This window comes from Anas platyrhynchos, chromosome Z, assembly GCF_047663525.1.
Source record: "Anas platyrhynchos isolate ZD024472 breed Pekin duck chromosome Z, IASCAAS_PekinDuck_T2T, whole genome shotgun sequence".
In the NCBI taxonomy this organism is placed as follows: domain Eukaryota; kingdom Metazoa; phylum Chordata; class Aves; order Anseriformes; family Anatidae; genus Anas; species Anas platyrhynchos.
In genome coordinates, this window is record NC_092621.1 from 4,802,265 (window position 1) to 4,822,119 (window position 19,855).

At 35.7% G+C, this 19,855-nt stretch overlaps 1 protein-coding gene across 1 annotated transcript in view; it reads left to right on the top strand.

Moving 5' to 3' along the window:
- Positions 1-2,223: 2,223 nt before the first annotated feature.
- Positions 2,224-19,855, top strand: part of RIT2 (Ras like without CAAX 2) — a 206,237-nt gene continuing 188,605 nt past the window's right edge. Inside the window, exon 1 of the mRNA XM_038171239.2 lies at positions 2,224-2,579. Within this exon, the coding sequence (XP_038027167.1) occupies positions 2,477-2,579 (103 nt within the window). The 5' untranslated portion in view covers positions 2,224-2,476. The remainder of the gene's footprint in view (positions 2,580-19,855) is intronic.

Here is a 19,855-nt window from a genome sequence, read left to right on the forward strand (position 1 = left end):
GAAGGGAAAAGGGGTGCTTTTCTAGACCTAAAAATTCTATCTTAATTTTTCTAGATTATGTTAAAAGATGAGCAAATGGCTTTCCATTTACTTCAGTCTTATTTTGCTCCTTGCTCTAACATAATTCTCTATATTTCCTATAATCCTTCCTACTTTCCAGTGTAAACAAAGGAAAAAAATAAATAAGTCTTGCTACTTACTTTTCTCTGGCAAACATTAACAGGAGGAAAAAAAAAAAAATCTTATCTATTATATATATACCATTTTCATTAATATTTTTTGGAATATTTTGCTTAGCTTGTCTTTCGAGTCACCCCCACAGCCACCCACTTCTCAGATGTTTTTAATGTCAGCCAAAGCTACTGCCAGCTACAGGGATGCAAACTCCTGAGAAGGAAGTTCCTGTGTTGATGGGAGATTACCAGGAAAACCCAGCTGTTCTAACAAGTGGTTTACTGACCTTCCAATCTCATACTGCTGAAGTTCAATATTTAGACATCACATTATTACATTCAGAATTTCCTGTTTAAATCATATTTTATGCTCTGAAGAACAAACCCTTCTGAATTCGGAGGTTTATATCCAGGCCTAACAATACAGAACTTCTCAGAGCATGGTTATTACAGCAGTCCTGTAGGACAAAAGTTGAAGATCCTGATTCCAAAGGAGTACACAGAGAACAGGGGCTCTCTCTCTTCTCTCTTTTTCTGTGTAGCTGTGAACAGGCCATGATACTTTTTTTCCAGTGTTTTCCTGGGTCTGTTGGTGTGAGTCTTGAGTACTTCTTGAGCAAGAGGTAGTATTTAGTAGTCCTCAAAGGATAATTTTTTTTAATTATTATTTTTTTTTTCCATTGTAAGTTCATTTTTACTACCAAAAGCTTTAAATGGAGTTCCTTTAGTCAGCCATGACTCCTATAAGTACATTGATCTTGAATACAGATACTTCCTGTTTCATCCGATGTTTCCTAATCTTTGTATTAGGAGAGAAAATGTTCTGTTCACATTCTCTATTCCAATTATAATTTTATTAACATTACTGCGTATTTCTTCTCTTCAATCATATATTTTCATAGTCTGTTAATCTGTCTTTCATGTGCTCTTTATACTTTTTCCCTCCTTCTTCATTATATTTAAATCATATCCTTAATCAGGCTATGATTTTTTTTTTCTTTTGTTGTAACTTCTAATTCTGTATTCCTGCGTAATGCTGTGTGTTTTTCCTGTGAAATACTTGGAGTAGTGGATAGATGGAGGGGTCTGACTTTCAAGACTGATTATTTTTCTAGGTATCTCTCCTGCTTCCATTTATCTCCTTCACTGTTGCACATTTCGTGAAAACCTATCGCAAAGGAGATCAAGTTTATGTAAGTACTGTAAGTACTATTTTACAGTAGTTTCTCTTTGGTCCTTGAAAATACTGTGTAACAGTTAAAACTGAGAAAGGATCTTATTACTTATCATATCCTTTGAATGTTCTACATTCTTTAAGGATATCTTCAGAAATCAACGAAGAGTTGTTGTCCTTAGTTTTAGGTTTTCACTGGATAATTCTAATTAGAGAATGTGTCACACTGCTATTCACGAACTTTTACTTTTTTTTATTTGCTAGGGCTGACCAGGTTGGTTAGATATGCCACTTTATATTAGTATGAAATATTTATAACAGTTTGTTCTTCTATTTTACTTGTATGGATATTTTATAGATGAATAGGTCCTCCTCTGTAGTCCCAAGACCCTTCTGAAGTTCTGTGTGGGGAAAAACAAACAACAGTAACAAAAAACACCTCACAGATATTTTCCAAAATATGTGGCTTATTTCTACAAATAAAGGATGCAAACTGAAATAAAATGAAATGATCTTGGGACAAGCTAAACTTTAGAAAACTTTGCAGGTCGCTTCATGAAGAACAAAGACTTTTAGAAATTGTTGGTCATTTTGCTTCTGATTGTATTAAATGTAAATATAGCAAACTTGCTGAACATAGGATGAATATTTAACTCCAAGGTGGCAAGGAGGTTGTCTGGTAGTCTTTTATTGTTTAAAATTCAAGCGAGTGGTATGTGCAATAATAAGCATCATAATTAGGAAATGTGATCCATTTCTTTGTTCTGGAGTCTCTGCTAAATTTGATTCCAATGACACAGCAACACCCAGAGGTATCAGAGCTCTTGAGCCTCACAAAACTGCTTCTGTCCAGGAAGAGAAACACAGAGAATGATACAGAGCTGGGAGGGGGCAGAGAGAGATTTTTATTGGAAGCTGTTAACGTGGTTGCTATGAGACCTTCTCCTGCTAACACAGGCACAGCAGCGAGTGCGAGGCTGATAAATCGTATCTCTTGTATTATACCTTTCCTTTCTGCTTTTTTTTTTTTTCTTTTTTAACGGAGATTTTATAGTTCTTTAAGATCATAGAAAGCACCTGCCAGTTGCTTTTTCTTCCCTTTTGACTCCCTTCTTCTGCCTCGTGCAAGATGGAGCTAGAAAATGAAATGATCAGCTCCTCCAGCAATTCTTCAGCAGGCTCCAGAGAGTACAAGGTGGTGATGCTAGGAGCAGGGGGAGTTGGCAAAAGCGGTAAGTTTCAGCAGCAGCATTTTTTGGGAGAAGGGGTGAACTGGGAGTGTAAAGTTCACAGAACAAGAATGATTTAATAAGATTTAATTTCCTCTTTTTTTTTGCACATGATTTGGATAAAGGTCTATAATTCATGATTGGGGCAGTGAGTCAGCTTAATTTCTTACAGTTAAATAATATAAGCCTTTTCTTATTAGATATTTTTGAAAAAGCAACCTTGGCTCTATTGTATAGAGGAGAGAGTTGTTAGCTTGCTGCTGTTAGTGTTACAGCAGGTGCTCGTGTCACTGCAACACTTAGTGATGGATAGTGTTGATGTAACTTGTTGGCCTCCTTGAGCCTAGGCAGAAATGTTACTAACTACAAGTCAGCTCTATGTGCAAAGTGTGGAGGATGCCTACAGTGACAGTGTTTTCTTCCCCACATCTTCCTTTGACTTTTTTGCTGAGTATCACTATGGCTCAGCTGGTGTTACTCTCCTCTCCCGTCCCGTCAGGTACAGAATGCATGTCTGAGTCTCATGCCAGGCGATAAGGTAGATTTGCAGCATATTTTAATATCACTGTCCAGTACTGGCAAGATATGCTATTGTCTGACAATGGTATCTCTTAAGAGGAGTAATTATTTTCTCCAGACAACATTTTCTTTTTCCTAGATATTATCACATCTTATTTATTCTCACTGACACTAGCATTCCCTGTCCTTAAAAAGACTTTGCTGAACATGCAGTGTTTGTCTTAGAAGCCAGTATATTGAACTAGCCACACAACAAACATTTATTACATCTCTAGGAAATTCAAAAAGAAAGAAGAGGAAAATAACCAACCAAACATAATATAATATATAAAGGCTAGATTCCAAATTTCAGGATAAACAATCTGAAACACTAAACTGTAACAGTTGTGTAGATTAAACAAGTTTTATTTCCTATCCAAACAATAAGACCAGGTATAGATTTATATAAAAATCATATATAGTAAAATTAAATACTGGGAATTGATATAATTTTTTGTGTATATCCATAATCTGTGTTTTCTTGTTATATTTGGCTTCAACTTCAGTGCCATATCTTTCAATGAGAGCTAATTCCCACCAGTAATCCTTAACTAGACAAACAATTCTTGCACAGATGTTATGCTGGGATCACTATACAAAACGGGAAAGAAGAAAATATTGGTTATCTCAGAATAACTTTCTACAGTTTCAAATTATCTTATCTATGGTAAAGCAGATGTACAGGTTGTGTCAGCTGGAACTTTCAGCAAAATGTAACTTTTTTTTTTCCTGAGTGCACCCAAAAGATGGCAGCAATTTTTTCCAAACATTCTTGTAAGACTCATGTAATTTTGAAAACTCATTCACCAAAACAAAAAATATTGCAAGCTGTACCATATTTACATTGTGATTGAATCATAACAGCTAAATATTATATACTTATTGAGGAAACTTCAGAGTTTCCATTTACTGTTAAGAGTTTTAGAACACAAATTTTAAAATAAACAAACAAAAGTTTATTCAAATCCCACTGTGTCATTGTTCAGAAAACCTTAGCTGATGATTTCATGACATTAAAGCCTTCAAAGCTGTGGATTACAGAAGGTAATGACATGTCTCTGAAGACAGACCAGATAATTATTTAAGAAGAATTGTGTGTCTGTGTGGTCTAGAGAAATAAAAATGGGATGAAATGTCTAGTATGATATTCAGTGGGATTATTGAAAACCTTCTGAGATAAACTGGGGAACAAAACAGCAACTGAGATAGTTCAGACTAGAAGAAAAGAGGCAGACTCCTTTCTAATCATTTATTTGCTATGAGTTTCCCCATGGAATGGTCATGAAATATTTCAGTGGAATACTGAGCTAGCCCAACTGATGGCATGCTGATAGAGATGAGGGAGAACTGGTGTTACTCCATAAACCATAGAGTAACATTCTGACTGGTGCTTAGGCAGGATTAATTTACACTGGAATTATGCAGGATTAGGATTAATTTACACTGAATTAAACATAGAAAAAGACCTGAAGTACTCCTTCCATTCTACAATATGAGCTCTTCTTTCTCCTAGTGATCTAGATTCACTCTGTCTAGGAAATTATGCATCTAACTACAAAAACAGAGTCAGGGTAGCATAGGAATGAGAGAGGGGGGGGGAAAAAAGTTCCATTTTCATCCTAGACTTTAATAGGTAAGTGATATAAAGGATGATATATAGGTAATATCTTGATTTCCTTCTTCCTCTCCCTCCTCCTTCCCTTCTTAAACCATGTTAAAAGGAGTTATATCTGGGGTTAAGTTGCTGAGTTGGAAACAGACATCTTTTATATCTCTTTTAACCTTTCAGTTCTTCATTTTGTTCAGTTTTAAATAAATGAGTTTTGGAAAGAGTTTTCTTTAAGAGCCAAATTGCAGAAATGTTAAAAAATATAATTTTACCCTGAACACAGTTCACTTCTATGGATCCCCTAGGCATTTTGATTTTCTGTTTCCCACCGTCTTCTGCTCTCCTGTGCAACTTCATACTATGTGTATGGAGGTCTTTGCACTGACAATTGCACACTCATTTTAAGGGACTGTGGGTGGCCATTTCATGTGGGCAGGAAGGAATAAGGAAGGGGACAACAACAATGGATGTGTTATTGGTGTTGGTAGTTATAGAGTATTTGCTATGGTTTGTCAGTGTTGTCCCTTCAGTTCTGTTTTCCAAGATGGTAGATAATCCATGAGGACAGCCAATTTCTTGTTATTTGGGCTATTCACTCTAGTAAAAAATTCACAAGAATTGGTTAAAAAAAGTAAACTCAGCACATCCAAGCCTGATACTCACCACATAAAGATAATAACATGTAAACTGCAAGTGGCTGAAGAACTGTCACTTCACGTTTGTAAATTAGTTCTAGGGGAAAAAAAAAAAAAAAAAAAAAAGCAAAAAAAAAAAAAAGCAGTCACTACTTTATAAACGGGAAAAACAAAAACAAACAAACAAACAAAAAGTTCTGATAATAGATAGTAGATAATACTGGCATTTAGTTAAAATGTACTGAGCTATTCACCTGGGAAGAGATTTCTGTATTGTAATTATAGATTCCCTACAATGAGTCATCTCTTCAAAGTGTTCTAAAAATAGTACTATTTAGGTTTTCAGAGCAATATGCTAATTTGTTACTTTGTGTGGGTTGTGTCTGCCATCAAGCACAGCTATACACTTTGCCATAGCTCTGTTGCATGTTCAGACCAAAATAAGGCTAAAACAAGGAATAAAGATAAATAAATAAATAGAAAGGAATAAAAAAAAATGTTGAAGAATACGTGAGAAAAGGTAGATTTTCTACTGATTTTTACTTGAATCTATACTGAAATTACATATTTCTAATGCTAAATGTATGTGCTTTTCCAGTTTAAAAAGGTTTTGATACTCAGTCTTCTCTTGTTTGATTACAGATCTCAGATCAGCTCAGAACCATTCAAAACTGCTTCAAGTTGACTTACGAGTTTTAAACCCTAATAATCTTTATGGATTTGAAACAGGTTTTGATAACAAATGCTTTTGTAGACCCACATCTGCATGGTGAGCCCAGTACTCTCATGGTCCCTAGCATGATGTAGCTCAAGCCTCTGTTTTTAGGTCTGTTTTGGAGTGTTACAAAGCATACACAAAAGAGCTTCTAAATTCTGAGGCCAAGCATTACTTGCTTATATTTAGCAAACTAATTACACTAGTAACAAGAATTAATTGCAGCACACTCTGCAAAACATTAACAATAATTAACTGAGGGGATGTACAGTGACTTCCAAAGAGAACAAACAAATTGATGTACCTGGGCTAGCAAATAAAATAGAAAATTCCTGTTTCCTTAATATATATATATATGATATATATATATATATATATATGTATTACTTAGGCAGCCTTTAAATGCTGATTTCTCCATAATCTACCTGTACATGCATCTTCTGGGCTGAATGAAATGTTATTCTTTTTTGTTTTGTTTTGTTTTTCTTTTCTTAATACTAGCTAAAGTTCATTTATTAAAGGGTATGAAGATAATCTATTGTTTTTTTCTGGTAACTAGTAACTGGAATTATACTTTTATCCAGAGATAAGAAGAATAGGTATATGCAAAAGGAGTTTCATTATTCCTGTCCTGAGAAAACAGCATTTAAGATGAGAAGAGAATTTAATAAATAAATAAATAAATTACATATATTTTTTTTCTAATAAGCTGTTTTTACGTTACAGAAAACATTTTTTTTTCAGATTTTTTCTCAGACTGATTGCCAGTTAATTTGCTGCCACTTAAATAAATAAATAAATAAAAGAATTGTCAATCACCCAGAGTAAAACTAAAAAAAAAAAAAAAAGAGTAAAACTAAAAAAATAAAGAGTAAAAACTATTTTGTTAAACTAAAATATTTTTAGTTTTAATATATAATTTTGGAAAATATTATATAAATTTCTCCAGGCTTCAGTCTTAAAATAAGCAAAAACAAAATTCAGAACAAGCCATCTATCCGGAGGGAAAGAGAAGGAATTAAAGAAGAGGTTTTCTGTTTGTTTATTTGTTTGTTTGAGGAACAATGTGAAGAGATGTATTTCTTGGCCTGAGCTGGTTAGAGAAGGCTTGCTTTCTCTGCTGATTTCCTTTTTGTCAAACACTTTATATCTACAAATACAGGTGACTCATCTGATTAGTTTCAGGATCTTGAGTACAAAATAAGTTCCATACTGTGGAAAAACAGTAATGTTTTTTACGATGTAGGAACTTGTGTCATAGAAATTTAAATGCCAAGTTTTCTTTTTTTTTTTTTTTTTTTATTGAGGTTCAGACTGCCTATTTTTTAGTTTAGTTTACCTGTTATTCAGTCTCAATAAAGCAAGTTCAGTGTCTATTCATTTTAAGAAAGTCCTAATTGCAAGAGTCCCCAGTAAACAGAAGCAACTCTCACACCATGAAGTGCATCCTGGAGATTTCACTTCAGCTATTTGTTAACCCCTTGGAAATAAATCAGTGCATGATCCAGACTGCACTGGAAAAGGCTGAGGAGCAGAGCTAGAAGTTTTGCAGTTTTGCTGGCATCAATAGATCCAACGTTGAAAAGTAACATTTGGGTCTTACACCATTTCAAGGCTCACTATCCCAGAACATACACTTACTTAAGTTACAGGGAGGACTGTGTTAGAATTTCACTACCTCAGTGAAATGTTTCCTTGTCCAACTTCTATCCCATATGTCTATAGATAATATACATGTATTGTGCTTCAGTGAGCTTTATCCTTTCATATAAGCATATGTTATTCTGAAGCTCTGGTTGCATGCTTCATAACTTGTGGAGTATAGCACAGTAGCTTCCTTTTAAAATTAATTATCTGTTTTTCAAGTGTACTGGATCAAAATGATCTTTGGTGTAAATCAGGAAACTTTAAACTGATGCTATTCAGATTATATCTGATATACAATGTATTCAAAATAATATTACACTTGTGATAAATCCTTCACTGGGAAAAATATGAGGCAGCACTTTTCTCTGCAGGCAACATGCAAGGTCACTTATACTTTTTAGCAGGTTTTACATTACAGTATATCAGCTTTGGCAGGGAATGACTTCTCAGTGGAAGGCAACTATCTGCCTGTTTCTGTTGAAAACACACAAGTTCTTGCTGATCACAAAATTTCTCTTTTTTTTTTTTTTTTTTTTTTCCCCTATAAGTTGGAGCATTCTGTTATACCTTAACTGTTGGAAGAACTGGCATTGGCATCATGAAATGTCAGCTCAGTTAAGATTAGACTGCAACTGAACTGCATCTCTGCCAGCTTTGGATTTAATCCATTCATTCAAGCTTTATAATAAAGTTGGAAAAGTCCATTTATCATGATCACAAATAGAGAGGTTTTGCTAATGGTCAGGTCTCTCAATTGTTGGTGACATCCTCCATCAGCTATCTCAGCTCACCATCCTATGAGAAAAGCGTCAGTGCAAGGCTAGGAAAAGAGGGAAGGAGAGAGCAGAATACTAGCAGCGGTACAGCAGAAAAGGCATAGTATTCTTGACAGTTATATATATATTGAGAAAATAATAATAATAAAAAAAAAAACTTAACTGTTCACTATAAGCCACCATCTAAATTCACTATGGCTTAGGTGATGTAAACTGAATTATAGTCATTGTTCTAATGAAGAATTGTATATGCGGTTTATATGCAGATCAGTGTTGTAGGCTGTATTGTCTGTGAAAAACAAAGGGTTGTACATAAAGTACAACGATGCTAGGCAACCACATCCCTGGGTATGGACAGCTTTCAGTTCTTCTTATAAACTAAATTAAACATTGAAGACATTATAAATGTAGAATTTTGAGATATATATATATATATATTAACGAAATGTTCTGATGCTTCAGTTCTCTCTACAAATAGGATATTGAATTCATTTCAGGCTCAATTTTGTGTAATTTCAACTTCTAGCCATTTTATCTTATCATTTCTTTTTTAACAACTTTGAAAAGCTCCTTATTCTCTTACCTTCTGATAATGCCTATAGACAATAATCAGTTCACACCTTGATCTTCTTTTCAATCATCTGAGCATCTGAAACTTCAGTTGTAGAAGCTTTTTTTTACCTGATCAGAGCATTTTGTTTCCTTAAAATGAGTGCCTTACTACTTCCATATCATTTTCTGAATGTGAATTCCAAAAATTGACATGCTATTCTATTAGTGATCATACTGGAAATAAGAGTGCTTTCTGGCTTCTTCTTGACAGTTATTTTTTGTTCCTCTGAGTTCAACGTTATTTTCATTCAGGTGTACTTCACAGAGATTACATACAGGAAAGCATCTGCAGTAAGCCTGAAGTCACTTACTCTTCTCAACGCAGTTACCTGGACTGTACATGTCTAGTGATAACATGAATTCTGCATTTCCATATGCATTATCCTGTTTTGGAAGTATTTTGCTGGACTGTTACAATTTAAATAGGTGATTCTAGTGGCTCTGGCTTGGTTTCTGTTATTCTTTGTTCATACCCAGTGTGTTTGCTATCTACTTGAAAGTATTAAATATATTTATTTATTTATTTATTTATTTATTTATTTATTTATTTATTTATTTATTTTTGTGGGCAGACCTTGTTGTCAAAATTATTTGCTTTGGAGAAATGAGTTAAAGATGTTTCCCTAATTTTGTCATTTCACTTAATTCAGTATGGAGGGGTTCAATTATGGCTCCTACTTTTAATAGGATGGTTTCCACACGTAATATACCAATTGGTTACTTAGAAGGCTGTCTTCAGTTCTGGCTTTTCAATTATCAGAAACCATCTGATAAACAGGAGAGAGTTCACAGAAGACCAAATGAGATGATGAAAGGGTTGTTGCTGCCTGATTTATAATGACAAGTGACTATGACTACATTCAAGTAGCTCTGTCAAATAGTAGTCCTTGATTCTTCACTGCGTAACTTGCATATGTATACAGTGATTTAATGTGAATGGGATTCAGCTGTAATGTGAATAGATTGGTCTTTGCATCTTTTCTCATCAAGCCATCCAGATGATTAATACCTACTTGGGTAAAGTAGTAAAGCCGGCTAGTCACTGGCTGACTGCTTTAGCACAGGAGACAGGGAAATTAGGATATTTAAATGTTATGATAATCAAGAAAATCTGACATGTTTTTTGAAATTAAGAAGGAAAGAGACCAGTATTTCTTAATGGAGAAGTAAGCAGTTAAGTAAAAAATAAATAAATATTTATTTTTAAATAATGAATAAAATAATGAATTAAAACATGTTAAAACATGTTATTAAAGATGCATGAGATCTTGAGATCTTCAGGCAGTCAATTTCTTTGGACAGTAAGAGTGTGCTGCATGTCTTTAACTGTTTGTTAAAAGTAAGATGGAACAGATTATGGAATAGTCTTTGAAGAGAACAGGTTAATGAAAGGTTAGTCTAATTGTCTTATGCTAATTTAACATAGATAATGAACATTAATAGGCAAATACACATGAACAGAAGCATTCACAGTCTTCAAACTCTTTAATAGAGGAGGAGGAATACTATGATCTACCAAACTATGAAATTAATTAAAAATCTTCAGAATTTGTGGCAGGTATATTTGTGGCTGGTTGTATACATTAGTATATATTGTTGTATATATTAGTATATAGTAGTATATATTTGTTGTATATATTAGTATATATTATATATATTGTTGTATATATTAGTATATAGTAGTTGTATACATTAGTATACAACCAGCATCTTTCTTTATGTTCAGACAGCTTAAGAGACTGGTCTCAAGACTAGATTTGTGTACAAAACCAGCCATTAGTGTTTCCTCACACACAGCTGAAGTGCATCCTTTTAGGGTGTGAGGACTCCTGTCTAATTGGAAACCTGTTGAGGTGGCACCCTAACAGCAGTGGCCATCTGAAGCATCTGTTAGGTAGTAGTACAGATAGAAGGTCAGTAGCTCTGTTAGCTAACAACTTGCAAAAACCTACTATCTATTCTGTTAATGGAAATGGAATTCACTGGTTGAGGACTTCCATCTAAACCTCTTCCATATGAACTATGATGTGAAGTGATTATAAGCCATGGAAGGTTACATTAATGAACGTGCTTTTCATGGTGTGATTTTTTGAAGGAAGCCTTCATTACACATTGAACATTTCATTGATATAATCCTACTCTGCTTTTCCCACTCAACACTGCTTGCTGTTAAGAGAAAGGAAACCTTTGAGGCTGTTCCTCAGCAGCAGGAATTGAACTATCAGGCCCCTCCCCCCCCCAGTTTCAATCACACACAAATCAGCCATTTGAAGCACCCAGACAGAAGCCTCAAATAAGGGAACAAGCATTGTTTCATGACAATGACTGGGCACTGAAGGTAACTTTTCTGTAAACAGTCTGTTGAGGCAGCCACAGGAACTGTTTTCTTTCCAAGCCATCCTTGCTGCTGAGCTGAGCCATCTGCAGCATTTTCAGCACATGCTATCTGCTAGAATTCGGATGTCATGAAATCCATTAGGGACAATCTTGAAAGCACATTTAGGAAATACTTTTTTTTTTTTTCTTTTTTTTCCTTCTCTTACTACTTTCATCTTTCTCTTTCCATACTTTTCATTTTATTTCCTTCCATCCCTCTGCTAATCATTTTCCACTTTTAATTCGTCCATTGACTTTCATTAGTCTCCTCTTCTGCTTTTAAGACTTTCTGATTATTTTTATTTTTATTTTTATTTGCTCCCTTTCCAATCTGAGGAGAAACTACAGAAGAACCTATAGAAGTATTCTCACACAGCTCTGTCAGGTACTGAATAGAATTAAAGCACAGTACAGCATCTCATTCTTACAGATCTTGGGAATTCACTTTGCTGGAAGCTATGGCTGTTTGGTAATGCACTACCCACCCACTAAACAGAGCCCAGTGGAGACACTGTCTGAAACCATTTTTCCTCAAGTTGGGTGGAGAAAATAAAATAAATAAAATAAAATAGTGGAGGGAAAAAAAAAATAAATAAAAGCTTTATAAAGTATTATCTCAGGAACTGCTAGGTAGGGCTATTGTGATTCTGCTCTCCAAAATAAATATCTGTTCAACTCTGTTAACTTCCACTTTGTCCTTTTAAATAACATATAAATAAATAAAACTAGTTATGGAAGGGGAACCAGCAAGTGAACTCAGAAATGTTTTTGTTTAAAAAAAAAAAAAAATGAGTTTCATAATGTTTTGCAAAATAAGAGCTTTAAAAAGTCAGCTGAGAGACTGGTACACATAGTTCTTTAGCTGAATGCAGTTCTTCAATTTTGTTCCTTGCAACCTTATGAAAGTGTTATGCAGTTTTGTAATTTTGTAATTCTTGTCCATTTCACGTGTGCAAAATAAAGTAATCCTAGCTGTAATTCATATTCTCTGTCAGATCATGTGATTGCTTTACTGACTGTTTGTACTAACCTACCACCAGCATAGTAGCTTGCATTATACTGAAATATTGCCTGTTGAGCAGGATACACAGTGTTTTAGAGATACTTCTCTTTAGCAGCCTGCAAGATATGTATCATTGTTCCAGTGTTTTACTCAGAATGTTCAGAACCAAATATTGTCAGATCATTGATGGCTTCAGATCCACAGAACTTATTCTTCTTAAATCACTCAGAGTGTGAGACAGGTTCTAAAGTTTCCACTTCCCTCAAGTTTTGTCTGGAATTTAAGTAAAAGTGATGTTCCTTTCTCTCTCAATTGAAACAAAAAGTAACCTGTAGGCATTTTCTGCCCGTTGAATAATCTGATTTGGGTCGCCTGGTGACATGCTCATCTGTTCACTCATCACACACAGTCAGTTTAGCAGGGTTCTGCTTCATATGAAATCTGATGGTATAGGCTGTCGCTACGATGCAGGAATGCATTTTCTGGGCCTTATGATGCCTACTTATAGGTTTGCAAATATGCTCTAGAGACACTTCCTTGCTGGGAATAGAGGAGAAGAAAGAGCAGTTTATCACAGTAATCAAGGAGTCCCCTGTGAGCTGTAGAAGCCTCCTTTCCTATGCCTTTCTTTCACTTATAGCAGTTACAGTGGATTTTCTAGTGCAAATAATAGCCACAAATTTGTATCATAATCTCTCTCTCACTAGGTTCTTTGTTTACTAATCTGTTTTTATAAAGTTGAAGTCAAAAGACCATTTTTGAAATCTTTCCTCCACGAAATTTGACCAAGATTCTCAACAGTTATTAAATGTCTGAAGTAACAACAAACAGTAAATCATACAAGCTTCTCCTTTTTTTTAAAGAATGCACTCAAAATCTCAATTGGCTGTGATATTTGAGAGTGAGGAGCTGATTAGAAATAATGCAGAACAGGAGATAGAAAATAGCAACAGAAAGGAGGAACACACCACAGGTCAGAAACTAAGAATAAAGAATAAGAAATCAGGGGAAAAAAATCCACCAAATGTATAGAAAGTAGATGGAGGAAACAGAACAATGGACAAGTTGTGTAAAAGTAATGGTAAGGGAATAATGGGATAGAAAGAAAGGGCAGTAATTCATATGCGAGATTATTTGTTTCAGACTTTCTCTTTTCCTTGTGCTTCAACTACTAGATGTTGCTGGACCATGATTATACCCCAACCTCTTCTAGGGGTCTCTGGAGGCCAGAGAGTACACAGGGGTGCATTCTTCTCCTGCATCTTTGACTTCTTCTCTTGTGTTTCTCATGCACTGGCTTTCCAACATAGGGAATCTGCCATAGCCTTCCAGAATAGAAAATGCACAAATCTTCCAAACATAGCCTTTTTTTGTTTGTTTGTTTGTTTTTCTGTGTTGTAGAACCTTGCCTCAGACATTGACAAGGCTTTATAAATCAAAATTTAACCTCGGTTTATGGGGTGTTAAGCAAAGCAATATTTCTGCTATGTGTTGTTCTTACGATGGTCCAGAACTGAGGAGTTTGTGGCCCCACAGCCCTAGAAGTACCCAGCACTTGGTGAAATCAGTGGGAGGCCCAGCATTTGTAAGACTCTACCCTGTTCTTGAAAGAATGGGGACCATCCACACTCCAAGCCAGCAGTGGTGTACAGATATATTTCACTCGGTATTGGGAAATAAAATTAAATTCTGTTTCCTCCAATCTGGGAAAAAATGTCAAGATGCAAAGCAAAAATGCATGTATTCCTGTGTGTTTTCTTTTGTTCCTGGTGGCCCAGGAACATTCACTCTCATTCTATATTTATTTCTTTTCACACTTGTCTATAAACAAACAGCTACCTCCCTCTATTCAAATGTGGACAAATGGTAGGAGGAGGAAGAATCAAAACAAAATGCCAATGGCTATAAATAGTTTTAAATAAACATATCCTTGAAATATATTCAAAAATTATTTATTTAAGTGTAAAGTAACACACACTCTTTAATGTAAAATAGTCATTAGCTCCAACATCTTTAAATAATTATAAAAGGTTGTGCAAATCTCATGAGAAAAATACTTTCTACTGATTGACAGTGATGGTATATTTCAATAACAGAATTATTTGGTGGCTGAAAGCCTTTCATTCTTCAGTGTCATCTACTTAAAAAGAATGATGCTTCAACCTAGTTTGTGAAGCTGCATCATTTGTTTCTAAAGCATCACTACCTGCTGGATGAGTATTAATATCACATATTAATTTCAAATATTAGTTTCAAATATGAAGACAGGCTGAGAGTGCTTAGGTAGTTCAGCCTGGAGAAGAGAAGGCTCCAGGGAGACCTTGTAACAGCCTTCCAGTACCTAAAGGCAGGTACTGGAAATCTGGGGAGGGTTTCTTTGTCAGGGGGTGTAGGGATAGGACTAGCAGTAATGGTTTGAAACCAAAAAAAAATAAATAAATAAAAAAAAAAAGAGAAATGTTTAGATATTTGGAAGAAACTCTTTACTCTGATTATGGTGAGGCACTAGAACAGGTTGTCCAGAGAAGCTGTGTCCATCCCCAGAGGTTGGACGAGGCCATTGACAACCTGATCTCATGGGTGGCATCCCTGCCTATGGCAGGGGGTTAAACCTGGGTGATCCTTCAGGTCCCTCCCAACATGAGCCATTGTATGGTTCTGTATTAATTAAACCAGTTTCAGGTGTTTGCAAGCTTTAGGGTGGTGTAATTCAAAGAAGTTAGCAAGCTTATGAATAAAGTGTATTTCTCCTTAACATATAAGCAGGAAAAATGCAGAAATTAAAATTTCTGTACTGAGAAACTTTTAACCGTTCCCTTCTTCACTTCTTTCACAAATGATGTTGATAAAATGAGTACTTTACAGGGTTGGAACTCATGGGAAAAAAAATCTTCACCACTGATGTTAATTTAATCAAAGCAAATAGCAAGCTCTGGACTGGGAACAAATTAGGCTATAGTATACATTGTTGCTCAGAAAATTATCTAGATAGACAGAATACTAGCTTCCACTGTAAAAGTTCCTTAGGGAATTAATGTTTCCCTGGATCACAGGTCAAGTTCAGATCAGAGCAGTAGACAAGTATCATGAATGTTTCTTTTCCGGTATAGTGCATAACCTGTTGCTAAAAAAAAAATAAAAATAAATCATTAAGTGGTCTGTGGTACAATTATTTGTTTATGACTTCCTATTTACTTCCTCCTCTTATTATATCTATTTTATAATTTTATTTTATTTTATTTTATATTTTTACTTGCAGGTTCTTTTTTTTTTTTTTTTTTATGAGAGATTTATGAGAGATGTGGGAAATTTAAAATACCACCTGTTTATGTTAGTACAATGTGTGGAGCCCATGTTACCTTTGAAAATTATTTATATCAATCTCATAAACTTACTTTAAGTGTATTCTTTGTTAATAAAATATTTTACCAGGAGTATGTCATACATTGATAATCTATTGCAAAATCATTATTTTTATTATTTTCATTCCCACTTTATTTTTTGTATTTTTTAATTTTTATATTTGTTTTAATTTCAGGATGTTTAACATATGATGAGTCTCTCACAATGGCACAGTGTTAAAAATGTACCTATCGGCTGAGTCTTCTGTCTTTCAGAACCATCTTCAGTCAAACTGATAATCAAATACATATTTGTTTATGTTAGCACTGGAAAACCAAGAAAGGATGGGCCTTATTTGTTCCATCAGTGTCTTCTGTGTCATATCTGTTCAGCTCAGTGATTACTGTCAGTACTGTGGCATTTAAAAGAAGAGCTGAACTGAAGAGCGAGTAGAAATGCAATTTGTGTTCTGTGCTGCCTCACGTATCAGAAAGAAAACTGGCAGTTTAACACAGATTCTTTGCTTGACCTTAGCAGTGGAGCAGAAAGAATACAGCTCTTTTATCTTGCACTGAGACTTCCATCCAAATGAATGCATCTTAATGGAGAAGCCACTCATACAGGAGTATGTGGGGAGGGGAGAGAAACTGGGAAAAATCACACACAGCTGAAGAAAGAAAATTGCATTTGTTCCCGTCTGTCTCTTTGAAATGACCTTAGACTGCCTTGAACCCCTTTTTTTTTCTACTATACCCACTCTAATATCTGTTAAAAGAAGTGAATGGTTAAATGGGATGGAGCAGAGTGAGTAGAAGGCATAAATATTACTCTTGTATTTTCTGTAGATTTTAGAAATATCAAATAGTCTTCTGTCCCACAGATTTTATAACAAGATTTGTAACAGAATTTGAAAGACAAAGAATCTCAAGAATGTTTGGAGTTTGATACATTATGGAAAGAAATACCTAACAGAATAAATGTTTCTGGGTTACAAAAAGGTTTCCAAAGTGGCTATATGTACAGACTAGTTGACGAGACACTGGAGAGCAGCCACACAGAGAGGGATCTGGGGGTTGTGGTTGACAGCAAGCTGAATATGGGCCAGCAGTGTGCCCTGGCAGCCAGGACGGCCAACCATAACCCGGGGTGCATCGCTAGTCGGTCAAGGGAGGTGATTGTCCTGCTCTACTCTGCGCTGGTGCAGCCTCACCTCGAGTACTGTGTGCAGTTCTGGGCACCACAGTACAAAAAGGATGTAAAACTGTTCAGCCTAGAGAAGAGGAGGCTGAGGGGGGACCTCATTGCAGTCTAGAACTTCCTCGCGAGGGGGAATGGAGAGGCAGATGACCTGTTCTCCAAAATCACCAGTAATAGGACCTGTGGGAACAGTGTCAAGCTGAGGCAGGACATCAGGAAGGGGTTCTTCACTGAAAGGGTGGTTGCACACTGGAACAGGCTCCCCAGTGAAGTAGTCACTGCACCAAGTCTCTCTGAATTTAAGAAGCAATTGGACTATTGTCCCGGTTTCAGTTAGGACAGAGTTAATTTTCTTCCTAGTAGCTGGTAGAATGCTATGTTTTGGATTGATTAGGATGAGAAGAGTGCTGGTAACACCCCGGTCTTTTAATTGTTGCAGAGCAGTGCTTACACCAAGCCAAGGACATCTCAGCTTCTTGCTCTGTCCTGCCAATGGGCAGGCTGGGGGTGCAGCAAGAGCTGGGAGGGGACAGACCCAGGACAGCTGACCCAAACTAGCCAAAGGGGTATTCCATCCCATCTGGGGTCATGCTAAACAATATGTAGGGGTGGCTAGTTGGGGGGGCCGGATTGCTCGGGGTTAAGCTGGGCATCGGTCAGCGGGTGGTGAGCAATTGCATTGTGCATCACTTGTTTCGTACACATTATTAGTAGTAGTACTATTATCATCATTATTATTGTTGTTACTATTAATGTTACTATTATTTTTCTGTCTTAATAAACTGTCTTTATCTCAACTCACAGGTTTCACTTTCCTGTTTCTCTCCCCCATCCCAGAGAGGGAGGGGGGAGGGTGAGCGAATGGCTGTGTGGTGTTTAGCTGCTTAAAACACGACAACTATGCACTTAGTCACATGGTCTAAAATTTCGGGTAGACCTTTGTGGTGCCAGGAGTTGGACTCAATGATCCTTATGGGTCCCTTCCAACTCGGAATATTCTATGATACTACCATACAGGCTGCTAGGAAGAAAATTAGCTCTATTCCAGCCAGATCCAGTACATCAATTTATAGTCTGAAAAAGAGTTAAACAAGATTTAATTGCTCTTTGTGTTTTGTGTCTGTGTCTTCATATTTCTGTCATATTAACTACATGCTAGTACTGCTTTGTTCTAGTGTTTTGTTGGCTTGGTATTGGAGGCCACAGAGCCAGCACTGGCTATAGTTATCTTCCTTCTCTTTTCTTCTTGTTTAAATTTGGCTGTTTAAAAACTAGCCACTGCTTCTTTGTTTCCTCCCTTTTCTTAGAAACATCTTCGTTGACTGGTTGGCTTTTCTAAAGCCCATTAGCTTCTAGGCCTTGCCAGGATTCTTGGAAAATCTCTGGAACTGTTGTGGTACAGCTAATGGCCAGTTCTGAATAGTGACTTCCAAAGACTGTTGATAAATTCTTACCAATCTCAGTAGTCAGCATCAAAGTATGCAAAGGACAAAACTGACTGAAATGTCATGTATTACAGGCAGATGAGGTTTTGTTTCTCTTTTTTTCAGTTAAATTAATGATCTAGACATGCAAACTTCTTTTATCCACCATTTCATCTGATCTATTGTGCTTTTGGCTGTAGCTTGAGGCTGTATATTTCTGTGGTGTTTCCCTGTATACATGTCAGTTTATAGATATTTTTAAAAGCAAAGTATATATTTTTTAGTTTTTGGAGTTGAAAGGGCACCAATAGTTTGAGTGAATTAGTGGTTCCCAGCAAACCATAAGGCTGAAGTTTAATTTTCAGTTTTTAAATGTACATATCTGTATGATTAATGATCACATTATCTACTTCCACATAATAATAAAAATAATATAGAAAAAAAAAAAAAAAAGCTGTATCATACATAGCAGTCAGATCACTGGTATTACAGCAGTTGATGCATATGCTGGCAGACATCAAAAAGACATTGAAAATGTATTACATGAATAAAAGTAAATATCTGTAAAGGCTTTTCTGGCCTAACCTTCCTAATCCCTGACAATGGAACATGGGGCCGTGTTTCTTCTCATTATCTATTGGCAAAGATTTGTACCCAAACAGAGTTTTGGCCTTTTATCTGATTTCCTTATATTATAGTATATTTTGTGGTCTAATGTAGAATGGAAATGAGAATCCAAAATCAGTCTGTTGGTTCTTTCTCACCTATGTGTGAGGAAATCACCCCTTCTCTGATTTCACTTCCCATCCTACAAAGAGAACAGATACTTGCATTCCTTTGCATGTAATGAGCTTTCTGACCTTCAAGTGCAGAATATTATTTTATAGTTATTAAATGATACATATTCCTAGATACTTAAGCCACAAGGGGCTATCATGTACAGCACAGCTCTTTGAAATATACCCAGCAATTTCTTCAGCATCCATGTTATCTCAGAAAGAAAATAAAGATAAATGTAATAAATAGGAAGGTAACTTTAACAATGTTTAAGGATTCAAGGAAAAAGAGTCCATAATACGTACTGCTAAACAAAGGAATCAGTGAAGTTAGTGTACTACTCCTCAAACAGAAGAAGGACTATATGTGCTACAATGACTGAATTATTAAGCAGATGGGGGTGGGGCACAGTCATCTTTTTCATGGCCATGTTTTGACCAGGGCCAAGATTCTTCCTTGTGTCTGAGAAATCCTCCCAACTTGAAAATCTGAAAGACAAACCACAGTTTATTTTAAACCTTAATAAACTTCAGTGTGGAAGACTTAATTAGGTGTTCAAGCTTTAGGTAGCTCTGAGATTTTCTAGAAAGATGCATCCAGGAAACTCT